This window comes from Crocodylus siamensis, chromosome 2, assembly GCF_052110815.1.
Source record: "Crocodylus siamensis isolate JL-2025a chromosome 2, ASM5211081v1, whole genome shotgun sequence".
Taxonomy (NCBI): domain Eukaryota; kingdom Metazoa; phylum Chordata; order Crocodylia; family Crocodylidae; genus Crocodylus; species Crocodylus siamensis.
Genome location: NC_143396.1, coordinates 224,488,669 through 224,500,841, shown reverse-complemented (window position 1 = coordinate 224,500,841; position 12,173 = coordinate 224,488,669). Strand labels below are relative to the sequence as shown.

Sequence of the window (12,173 nt, the reverse complement as noted above, 5' to 3'; positions counted from 1 at the left end):
AAGAGGAACCTTGGTAGGAGAGGTGCAGAGATGCTTGAGTAACTATATGAAGAAGTGCTGAGATCAACAAGTAAACAAATAATTGTGCCTCAAAAAAGCATTTAACTGCATGCATGGAAAGTGATTTTTCATGCTATGGGCAGAGGGCAACTGCAGCTGAAAACAGAGGAACATAATAGTGTGTGAGATGACTGGAGTTAGGAAGAGGGCTATTTTTTTTTCCAAGCTGAGGAACAAGGCCTTGCAATTAGAGAGAGCTTCAAAGTCAGGGGAGGATTTTTAGGCTGCAGATGGATGACAGGTTTGAAAGTCTGATGCTTCCTCTAAAACAGGAGTTGTCTACTGATGGTACACATACCCCCGGGGTACTTGGGAAGGTCCTAGCGGGTATGCACAAGTGGGCAGGGACAGAGTGCTGCCAACCACCACCCTGCACTGTTGTCCCCCAGGAGCAGGACCGAGGGGGGCAAAAGCAGTGGCACCCCTCTGCAGGCCACACAGGCACTTCCTGGCCAGCTGGATGTCGGGGGGAAGCCACTGGGGTGCACTCATTAAAAAAGTTTGAAAACCCCTGCTTTAAAACACAAATTCTGAAAGGGAAGGGCTGGGATTTGGAAAAGAGCATCTCTGTTAAATACCTAATCCCTCTACTTTGCTTCTCCACCACCATAATACCATCACCCTCCTTCAATGGAACCTGACAAAGCCTGCCTCCTAAGGCCTGTCCTGGTTGTTCATTTGTGGGGAGCTGTAGTTGAGAGATGTAAGACATCCATTCACCTAAGGGGCAGAGTCAGGCTGTCTTTGCCCACACTGCTGGATCAGGGAGTGAGATTGGGAAGCAAACCTGTACTTCAACAGTGACAAGGATAGTCACAAGAGTAGCCCCAGGGATGCTTCAAGAGTAATCCGAACATATGCTTCATCTCTGTGGTCAAGGTGATGGCTTTAGTCAGGCTGTAGGCTTTGCACAGTTTACAGGAAGATGGAGGCCCAGCTGGAATTGGCCACAAGTAAAACGATCTTGCCGAATATTTTGACACTGTTCAGGGAAGATAATTTTGTAGGTAACTTTGACTCAAAGTGATTCTCATCTTCACTTTTATTCTACACAGGATATGCCACCCTGCCTTCCCCATTAATTTCTTCTCCCACTTTACAGTCCTCTAGCTCCCACCCCCTAAGCCAGACCTGACACTAATGCCAGTACTTGAAAAGGAAAATATCTATGGCTGATATTTGTCTGGCACCCACCAGACCAAGAGTTTAACCTCCAAGGCTGGAGAAATAGCTTAGAGGTCCATCATAAGGATTTTATGTACCAAGAGCTCATTCAAGGTTGCTCTGCCCCTTGTATGGTTATTTGTGCCAATGCAGAGTGAGTCCAGTGCTTAAAGGGTTGTTGGTTGTAGCTGTGTTGGTCTAAGAACATAGGCAGACAAGGTTCTTTGGGTAGATGTGATATCTTTTATTAGACTAATTAAATAGTTTGAAAAATTGTTCTTTGCAAGCTTTTGGACACAAACACCCTTCTTCAGGCATAGGGAGAGTTTATGCTCATTCTGCACTGGAGCAAATGACTTTGCAATTCAGGGCTTTGTTGAGTGCTAATATAAACTGGCTTCACAGCAGTGGAGATGGGCCTTCCCTAACATGGGGGTATCAGCCATTAGAGGCCAAACATCAGTAACACCTGCATCTGTACAGATCAGGTGCACCGCTATGCCATGAGTGTAGCTTATTCCAGTTTCAAGAAGGGCCAAACTTCTTATTGGAACAAATCCTGCTTGAAGCACTTTAGTCTGCTTGCACTAGGGGTCTGAATCAGTGATATTAGACTTGAGCCTGGGTACTGATAGCTGAAACCTCCTGTGGCAAAAGGGCCAAATTCCTAATATGCAAAATGATAGGAAAGTCAGGTCCTTAGAACCAAACAATTCAGTAAATCAAAGGAGATTGAACTAAATGCTGCTGTGCATTGAACTTCCAAGGCTGGAAGAAGTTGACTGCATGTGAACTCTTGTTTGCTGTGACTCTATCACAATAAACAAAAACAGGATCCCATTACCCTGGGCATTACACAGACACAGAACAGCAGTGTCTCTGCTCCAGATACATACTTCTGCTTTTGCATGTATGCATGTGGGTTTGTTGATTTGATTGATACGATCTAAATGCACAAGTCTGGTAGTAATGAACAAGAAGAGTAAATATACAGGCTAGGGACAGAAGTTGCACATAAATGGATGCAAATGATTAGAAACTGGTTTAAACCCGTACCAGAACAGAAATTCAGTGCACATAAACCACTTCCAAAATGGACAAAACTGGTTTAAGAAAACCTGGTTGAATGTAGTATTAGACTTAACTTAAACCAGAAAAAGGTCTGGGACAGAAGTTCCATTACCAGTTTGACCTAAAGCAGTTAATTCTCAGTTCCCCAGCATCCCATGTTGCTTTGTAGCCCTGGCCTGGGCTGGGCTGTCTACTCTGGTGGAGCAGTGTTGGCCCCACCCCTCTTCTCCCAAGCCAGAACACTATTGCTGCTTGAACTGGCTGAGAAGGGGGTGAGGGTGGGAAACCATGCTCCAGGGTGCCCCCCTCGCTGCTCGAGTGGCAGAAGCAGGGGGTGTGGCCGGATGCCACTAGCCTCAGGGGAAGGGGGGGTTTAATCTCCCTTCTCTCCCATGTCCCACTGGCATAGTACCCCAGCTGGGGCCTGCCAGGCTTTCAATCAACTCGCTGCATGAGCAGCCAATTCCCCCGCCCTTCCTCAACAGGGCCCAGCACTGTGCCACTCCAGTCTTGAGCCCTGAGGCCGTGCTGCACATAGCTCCTATCCCACCCCCCGCCACACTGTGGTGGGGGAGAGGGAGAGCCACGCCCACCGCAGTGGCTCTGGGACAGCCTGGCCTGGCCTGGGCGTGGAGAGCCAGGGACAAGCCAGGTGCACAGCTACTGCAGCCCAAGCCTGAGCCACAGCTGGCTGGGAAGGGCCTTCCCCCTGTGTCTTGTCCCCTCCTCACCCACCCTCAACAGTACCTTCAGGCTGACCCAACTCAGCCCCCCAGCCCCAGCCATGGGCAAAGTGGGTGGGTGGTGGGCCTGGGCTACATGAACCTGCCAGCCCTGCTTCTTTGCAATTTCCCCTCTCCCTCCCTCCCCACTTCACCTCAGGCCCATCCCCATCTTTTTCTCAGCCAGTCAGAGCAATGCTAGTGCTCTGGCTAGGGGGGAGAGGGGTGGAGCCAACCCTGCTCAGCTGGAACAGACAGCCCAGCCCAGCAGAGCATGCTGGAGGACTCTGATTTAACTTAAACCAGGAAAGGGTCTGTGACAGAAGTTGCACAAATTAGTTTGACCCAAATCAGTTAAGTCTGATACTACATTTAACCAGGTTTATCTTAAACCAGTCTGGGCAATTTTTGGGAGGCATCTGGCCTTAATCTGATCCTGCTCACAGACCTTTCTCCACCTCCAGCTTTCATATTATACTCATAGGCCATTTTTTGTTGCTATATCCTACCCATTGTATTACACGATGTACAGCAGAGGAGGTCCCACCACCCAAGCAAGCTCTACCTGTTTTATGAGAGGAGGTTGAATTGTAACTGGAGGCAGAGGAAGAAGAAATGAGGTATTTAAAACAGCTTTAATGGTGCAAAATTGTCTCAGTACAAGATGCATGCAACAGCCACTGGCTTCCATGGCTATTAGTCACATCCTGCAAGGGTAGACAGGGCTTTTGAGCTGCAAAATGGTCTCAGGCCAAAGTGAGCATTTTTCTCTTGCCAATAGTCAGAGCCCTCCCATGGGAAGAGTTGGACACGCCCCAGCTCTTCAGGCTGCAGTAGACAAAAGAAGGAAACAAACCCAAGGGCATTTGGGTATTTTGGTCCTTGTTTTCTGTTAGTGTTTAATGTACAGGAGAACACTCTCCCCTCCCATGGGGATGTGCTTTCCTAGGAACAGTCCTAGACCTCTGTAAGAAGCCCTGTCTGCACAGCAGGTAAGCTCTGTTGATGCATAATGTCACACAGGGCCCTATTGAAATGACACTTGCTTTTTGTCTGAGGGCTTTAGAACTTGTCTCACAGGCAGGGTTTGCTACTGCTATGTTTCAGGTGCATAAAACTACCTTTAAAATAAGAATAGTTTGAATGTCACCTATTTATTTAGGATGTACTTCATGTCTTAGCAAAGGATTCTAAGCCACAGCACTGGTCTGTAGATGCACACAGCACCACGGAAATGCAAGCACCTCTAGGGTTGAAGGGAGGCAGCCCACAGGCACAGAGCACACCCTGAGAATGAAAGGGAAGAGATTCTGGCCAGAGGTGCTGGGTAAAAAAGTCTGTGCAAATAAGTGCCATGGGATAATGGCACCTCTGTTCCTTCCCTTTGCTATGTGGCCTTGGGGAATGACTGCTGAGGGGGCCAGTCAGAGAAAGCAGCCTCTGCTCTGAGTAGATGGGAAAAAGGGGTCAGTAAAAACCAGCCCTTTGCTAATAAAGCCAACCTAAAATGGCACAGAGGAGATGGCTTTCACTATGAGGGTGCAGCTAAGGACAGAAGTTACACATAAACCAGTTTAAGTGATCAGAAACTGGTTTAAACCCGTAACAGAACAGAAGTTCTCTTTCCCAGAGACTTTCAAGAATGGATTGTAAAGTGTATTGGGTCTCTGCTGTGTCTTATACTTACACTGCAGGTATTTTTATTATTAAAAGGTACTTGTTACAGCAACAGCGAAGTCTGTTTTAGGCCAGTTAAAGAGAACTAAACAATGTGAGAATGGGGCATAAGTTTACCCTTTGGACTTCTACTGTAGTTGACTGTTTTTACACACAAAAAATAAATCCAAGACTGCGGATAGCATCCTCCAGAAGTTTAAACATCAGAGAAGTCCTTTATGTGATTTAGACTCAAACATATGAAGTCTCAGGAGTTTCCTGGAAGATAATGAATGTCCTTAACTTTTAGTTTCATTGGGAATGGAGGGTTCTCAGCAGTATTTGCAAGGCAGTAATAGGCCCTTAAGCTGTGGGGGGTGAGAAGGCAATAAAATGGAGTCTTGAGGCTGTTGGAATATAAAGCAAGGCCTTTTGTCTGGGAACACTACTTATCCCTGAGGAATTTGTTGGGAGTGCTCCTCCTTTTGTTTTCCTAGATCTTGCCGATGCAAACATCCTCAGGTAGGAAATCCCAAGCTGATAAATGAGAAACAATTAAAAAGAAGGTGAATTTTGCATAGCTTTTCATTGTCTTGAATTCATCACATGATACCACCCAGCTATACCAAAGGTATGCATGATTTCAAAGACAAGTGACCCAGCCTAGAGCTCAAGAGATCAAAACAGCTTACATTACCAAAGAGGTCTAAACCTTTTACAAAAACGATTCATTTATTTTCTTCATGACTTTTTTTTTTCTTTTTTTTTTTTTTGAAGCCCTGGTGACTTCCTCATTTTTCCTGATTTAATCCCCCATTTTGTAATTTATGGCTTAAAAGAAAACAAACAAACAACAAAAACATCACTACTACAGCATAATCCTCAGTAGGAAGGTCAATGTGACAGTGATTTCCCCATATCCATCCCCCCACCCTTTTCTCCATGGTATTATAAAGTTCAAGATTTGTTTTTAAGAATTTGATGAAAGTTCTTCAGAGTGAAAGGTGACAAAACAATGGCTCTTTCTGGATGCCTCAGATCTTGGATGTCCAGCTTGCAACACCTTGAAAAAAGCACCTGCTGATAATGAAGACCCTTTAACGTGCATATAAATATGCCCCATATAAAGGCATCCCAAGTTTCTGTGGAAACACTTGGGCATCATACATCAACTACTGCAATGATCTTGCACACTTCTGAAGTGTTGATGCTTTTGGGGTGCAATGCAATGGTTTCTGTTATAGTGCAGAGAAACTGTCATTATTATTTTTGACTTGCTAAAGCATGGTAGATGCTTTACACCACAGATAAACATTAGAATCCCAAAGACCTTTGCAGTCACTATATCTTGCGGAGCAACTTAAGATGGGAAGAGAAGAAAATGATTGCTTTACCCAACAAACAATTTGGAGAAAATGTATAAGAATCACATCTTCCAAAGTAGTTAGTTATTTTATCTCAACAGTAGGATTTAGGTTAGCATGGTGTTAAGCACTCATGCACTGATCCAGCAAAGCATGTCTGTACATGTCTAAGTTGAAGCCTGAAAATAAGCTGTTGCCTTCAAAGAATTTGAGTACTTAAATCAGTATTTATTACCTGAAGCTTCAAATGTGGTGTGTGGGCTCAAATGTGCCATTAATTAGCTGCCTTTGTTGAGAGACTCCTCAGTTTAAATCTACCACCAAGGAGCTTTGCCAAAGCCAGAAATCTATCTTGTTCTATGCATCCTAAGTGCCTATAGCATAGCATGCCATGCCTGCAAGCCAGCTGTCCCCATTTTCGAACAAGTGTATATTAACAAGAAGAATGAAGAATTATTTGCATTTTTCTATCAACTTTTTATGCTGATTAATCTCAAACATTATACATTAAAGCCTTACAATACTTATGGGAGCCCAGTGAGCACTGTTACCACCATTTGACAGCTACAAAGACAAAAATATGAAAGCCCTAAGTGACTTGCCCCCCAAGACAAACAAGAAGCCAGTGGTAAGGCCAACTGATTGGGGGGAGGAGGTGCCAGCAGGGAAGGAAATCTAAAATTCCTGGCTCCAAGTCACATACTCCAAGCATCTGATCTTTCTTCTTCTACATTAGCAATGTTGGCAATTCAGTAGGTGGCTTCTCTGTCCTGAGACAGTGAACAAACAATCCAATGTACTGGAGGTTAGGTCTTGTACAGGAAACATTACACTGAAGTCCTCTTGATTGATTGCCCATAGGCATTGAAGATCCCCTGGTATTTTTCCCTCTATGAGCAGTACTACTTGTGCAAACATCCTGGACAAGTTCAGATTTAGTTAATTACATTCTGCCTCCCTAAAAACCTCTCCCTGTGGAGCCAATCAGATATTATATTCATCCTTACTTTGCCTCTTCTCCTCCTGTGTAGCTGTGCAGTGTGGCTATGTACTTTTCAGAGAACTGAAGCAGTCCACCAAGAGGTGGAAGTACTATATCTCCATCTGTGGTGCTGTGCAGCAGATCACTGAACATCTCTCTGCCTTATATTTCCCCCATTTTGAAAAGAGTGGCTAACAAGTCCTTTTCCACTTACTGCTCTCAAGCCACTCTATAAAAGCCAGGTAAGCATTATTGTCCCTGTTTTACAACTGGCCTAAGTGCAGAGGAATTAACTCATTTGTATGAGAGTCACAAGGATTTAATTAGTAAGATCTGGCTCTCCTCCTCTAGCAATCAGTGGTCTGTTCAAGCTGTCTCCTTCATAACCAGTCACATTTCAAACTCTCATGACAATGGGGTTTATGAACACTGCCAAGATCAAGACTGTCAGGGTGCCTGAGGAGCACATGTTTTAACCCAATCTTGGTACTTCCTTTTAGCTTTGTGGAGGGTTCCATCCTGGCAGGCATAGCTGGCAGGCTCAGAACCATGAGTGAAATATTTGCTATTGCCATGTTTTTCTTTCCATCAGCTTCCTGGACAGAGAGCCATGCTGAGTTTTCAAATATCAGCAGTTTCTTAACTCTTCCTGCTCTGGCAACCTCTCTTCCTCAGTGTGCCAAGGTGCAAATCTTCCTGGGTCTAAAGATGTTCTAATGCAATATAATAATATCCTTTGGTAGAGAAAGACAGGAATACAAAGAAAATGCTGGGCTCTTGTTAATAGGAGAGCAACAGTCTAGTTCTTAAAGAGCTGTAACCTCAATCACTTGAAAGCACCATGTTTTTCTTTTTGTTTTTCTTTTTAATTTGCAAAAGACAAAATGACACCATGACTGCAATGTTAACTGTGAAGAAACTGTTCCATTCCATAAAAAATAACAACCGTCTGCAGCGTCAAGAACCATCCTTCAGTAACCTCAGCTGAATAGCTCCAAAAATATGGGCTCCTACCTACTTGTGTAAGATGGAGAAAGTGCTGTCAGATATAGCAAAACCATGATGTTCTTTCTGAACTCCAGTTAAGCAAGAGGGGCATATTCATGGGCATATATTGCCCCTTATCCATACTGGAGACTCAGTGTGTACTAAGGTCCTCACTGGGATTCTGTGTGCCTGCAAAGGTCTATCTGTGTAGACTGGGGCCTACGTAGGATTGGGGCCTTGGGTCTCAATGCAGCAGCAAGTAACTTATGTGCAGTCTGCACTGTTTAAGTGCATAGACTGAGGACTGAAAAGAGGCTATGTACTCACCCAAGGTATGCACATATCATAATATAAACAATCAGTGCTCAGTAGGTAGTTAATAGCTAATATGTATTTAACCACAGTTCCATTAAGTTACAAAGTAGACAGTGGGGTTCAAATATGTAAGGGTTTCATGTGTTTAACTAGATAACTAGAGTTTGTTACAATGTAAGCAATAGGTGACAAAGTGACTGCCCTTGTAGTAAGTGAATTATGCCTTTATCTGGTACATGAATAAGTGGAATGCACTCCATGTTATAAACTTTAAATACATGCATAATGTACTGAATTGGGACAAGTCCCAATCCCATTCCCACTGGAATTGGTGACCATAAGAGGAACAGTCCCTTTGAAACCGGGGGGGGGGGGACTTTACTTAACTACAGGTTGCTTATTTCCAAATAAAACCTAATCCATGAGCTTCCAGAGAGATTCAGCAAAATTGAAAATGTGAAAGGGAATACATTCTAAGCAAATCTTATACCTAAATAAAAATCTCAAGACAAAGTAATTTTAGGCTTGGAACCTTTACATCCTTGTCACCTGCCTCAATGAGTTCAGCAAAACTAGTAGGCATCTGTCTTGTGAGACAATAGAATTAATTGTGCCAAATGAGACACCAGCTGAACACTTGTGAGTGTGGCCAAACAGCCTAAATCATGAGTGACAGTCCCTTCCGCACTTATCACATCTGACGTTTGTATCAAACAGTCCTGAATGTGGTGCAGGGTTCTTCCTGAAGTTTCTTCTTTCTTCTGCATGTTGGGCTCTTTCCTCAAAACTTTTTTCCATGCTTAATAGACTGTTTCCAAGTGCTTCATTCCTTGGCAATCTTCTCCCAGTCATTTGGCTGAATGTTCATTGCCTCTATATCTCACTTGCAAGTATCATTTTACAGGAAGAAGACCATGTGGGCATCCTTTTCTCATATGCAGAGCTCTCCATGCAAGAGAACCTTAGGTATATAGCCATCACCCATTCTCTGTATATGACAAGCCATCAAAGTTGATGCTGAATGAATGGATGCTCCAAATGTTGGCATACTCCAAGACAATTTTGTCCCATGAGAAAATTCCTAGAATGTGTGCATGTTTTAGCATCAGGGCCTAGTTGACTAATCACTAGGAAGCATTGAACATTTTTTCCCCTTCAAGTTTTGAAAACCTAATTTCATATTAACCAAATGATAGAGTCAGTTGGTTGGTCAAGTTTCAGGTCAAACCAATTTTTCAAACCAATTTTCCAAACCAAAATGAAAGGAGAGTGGGATGGAGTTCCGTAATGGATGCCAGCTGCAACTTTAATTATGCTAAAGCCACAGATTTTCAAAATAAAATACAGGTATTAAAATGAAGAAAGCTTAGCGTACACCTTTAAAAAAAAAAATCAAAATGCCAACAATTTTTTTTTCCCCCCCACAAATACACTTTCTGCTATTATGTTCCCAACACAGTAGAGGTGTGCCAAGACACTAGTCCCCAACAGTGAAGGTGCCTAGACACCCCATTTGGGTGCTCTCACTTGATAGCAATGGATATGCCCCATCAAGCAAAAGCACAGGTGGGTGCTGATTACATTTCCACTTCTGGGACCTCACTGAGTTCAGCGGACAGCCTAAAAAACGTGCATCGGGCTTGGTGCATCAGGCTTTGCAGGATCTTTAATTCAGCTGCAGGCTTCTTGAAAAGATGTTCTTTCAGCTGGCAGCCGCACAGGATCATCATCATCATGGTAACACAGGGACAGAAAAGGGGGGTGTTGCTCTATGTTGAACCTGCCCAGGCTGCTTCCACCGCCAGCTGCAGAGCCGCCAAAGCCTGCTTAGCAAAACAGGGGCAGCTCGGCTGGCTCCGGGGCTGCTGCGCTGCACAACAGGTAGCCGGCTGGGGCTACCTGCTCAAAGCGGCTGAGGTTCCTCTGCCCCCTCCCCGGGCTCAGAGGAGACGTCACCGCACTGAGCGCCTCCAGCAGCTTAAACTCACATGTCACATGGGCCAGGAGGGAGTGGGGGAGGGAGTCTTAAATCAACCTATATCAGCTGCTGAGAAGCCCTGAGTGACACAAGGGGGCCTCAATGAGAGTGACGGGAGCCAGGGAACATGAAGTTTTGGCAACTCACACAGCCAATGAGAGGAAGCAGGAGGCAGGGCTCTTTCTCGCTCCCTCTTTCTCTCCTTTTTTTTTTCCTCCTCTTCTGTGTGTGCAAAGATTAGGTTGAGATCCGGTGAGTGGGAGCTGCTGCCTGGTCTCTCTCCCTCTCTTTCTCTCTGCTGTAGCTGGGCTTCAGCAAGGAGCTCCCCAGCCAGCCTCGGGCGAGCCGGACCCCGGCACCGCCCGCAGAAGAAGGGGAGGCGAAGGCAGAGCAGACCAAAGGACCCCCACCCCGCACCCCCGGCAGTGGCAATCATGGATCCTTATGACTCGCAGCAAACCAATGACTATATGCAGCCAGAGGACGACTGGGACAGGGATCTGCTTTTGGATCCAGCCTGGGAAAAGCAGCAGAGGAAGGTGAGTGCCCTCCCCTCCTCTCCGAAAGCATCCTAGGGAGATCCGAGAGCAGGGGGTGGGGGCTGCGGTAGCTCCATTAGCCCGGAGTGTTGGGTTACAGGCGGCGTGTGCGTGTGTGTGGTTACAGGCACCTAGTGGGGTGTGTGTATTAGGCATCTAGTGGCGGGGGGTGAGGTTACAGGCATCTAATGGGGTGCATGTGAGGCTGCAGGCATCTAGTGGGGGTATGTGTGGGGGGAGGAGGGGGGATCACTTCCTAGGACTCACCAGAGGCTAGTTGTGTATTGGGAATCTGCGTGGTTCCCTTTGCAGAGTGCCTTCCCCCAGCCCCCCTCCTTTTAACCTGGGCTGGGGATGGTGGAGGGCAGGGAGCTGCTGCGGCTGGTGGTGGGACACTGCTGCTGGGAGCTGGGTCCCCTGCATCACCCTCTTGTTATATTGCTTTAAATAATGTAGGGAGGAGGGGAGATCCACCTTATTACAGATTTGTATATGCCTAACCTCTCCTTCCTCCTTCCTCTTCCCTCTGTTGCTTTCTCATATGGCAAGAGATTGCGATGAACATTAGGGTTGTCCTAGCCTTGCACAAGACCTGATGGGATTCAGAGATCTAATAATGGAGCAAGTAACCTGCGGAGGGGGCAGGCTAGTTGCTCCATTATTTGATCTCTGATTAGATCCTTTCCCCCAACTGTTTTAATTAATTCTGGAGCAGAGTTTTTAATTGATTTTTTTTTTTTTTTTAAAGCATCCTCTGGTTGTTCTCGAGGCCCAGTGGAAATAGCTTTTGGTTTTGTTGGGTGATGGTAAAGGAAAGGCGTGGGTCATGCTGGGTGTAAGTCTGAGCTACATGGTTGCCTTTGCTACCTGCTGGTCTCCTAGGTAGAGTGCTTGGAGAGCTAGTGATGGAAGGGGCTGTATTAGAGTGTGGGGTGATTGCTATCAGTTAGTAAGAGAGGGTGCCTGGAGAGGGTGTCCCCTGGGTAGGATATGTGATGGGGAGGAGATGGGTGAAGAAATGAAACCTGCTTGATTGCCCAGTTCCATAGATCAGAAGTTCCTTCCCTCTGCACCCCCAGCAACAGATGCTTTCCCTGTCAAGAGCCACAAGCCATGCAGCCAGGATCTGCAGCTTCCCCCCCCCCTTGGCATTTTGCAATGCATTGTACAAAACCACCCCTTCCAAGAAGCAGTTTTTCTTTGAATGTTGGAGTGATTGCTATTTCCGGCAGCCCCTCTGAAAGCTGCCGAAGATCTGATCCAGGCCTTTGGAGCTGGGTGTGCCCTAGGGCAGTGGTCTCCAAACTTTTTTGATCGCGCACCCCTATCAGTAAA

At 45.7% G+C, this 12,173-nt stretch overlaps 1 protein-coding gene across 3 annotated transcripts in view; it reads left to right on the top strand.

Annotated features, from left to right (window-relative positions):
* The first annotated feature begins 10,494 nt into the window (after positions 1 to 10,494).
* The window catches only part of ACTN1 (actinin alpha 1), a 137,986-nt gene continuing 136,307 nt past the window's right edge, over positions 10,495 to 12,173 (top strand). The window contains exon 1 of one of the 3 annotated variants that reach the window (XM_090033216.1): positions 10,495 to 10,838. In XM_090033216.1, the coding sequence (XP_089889342.1) occupies positions 10,734 to 10,838 (105 nt within the window). In that variant the 5' untranslated portion in view covers positions 10,495 to 10,733. The remainder of the gene's footprint in view (positions 10,839 to 12,173) is intronic. The other 2 variants (XM_090033215.1, XM_090033213.1) reach the window with 2 other exon arrangements.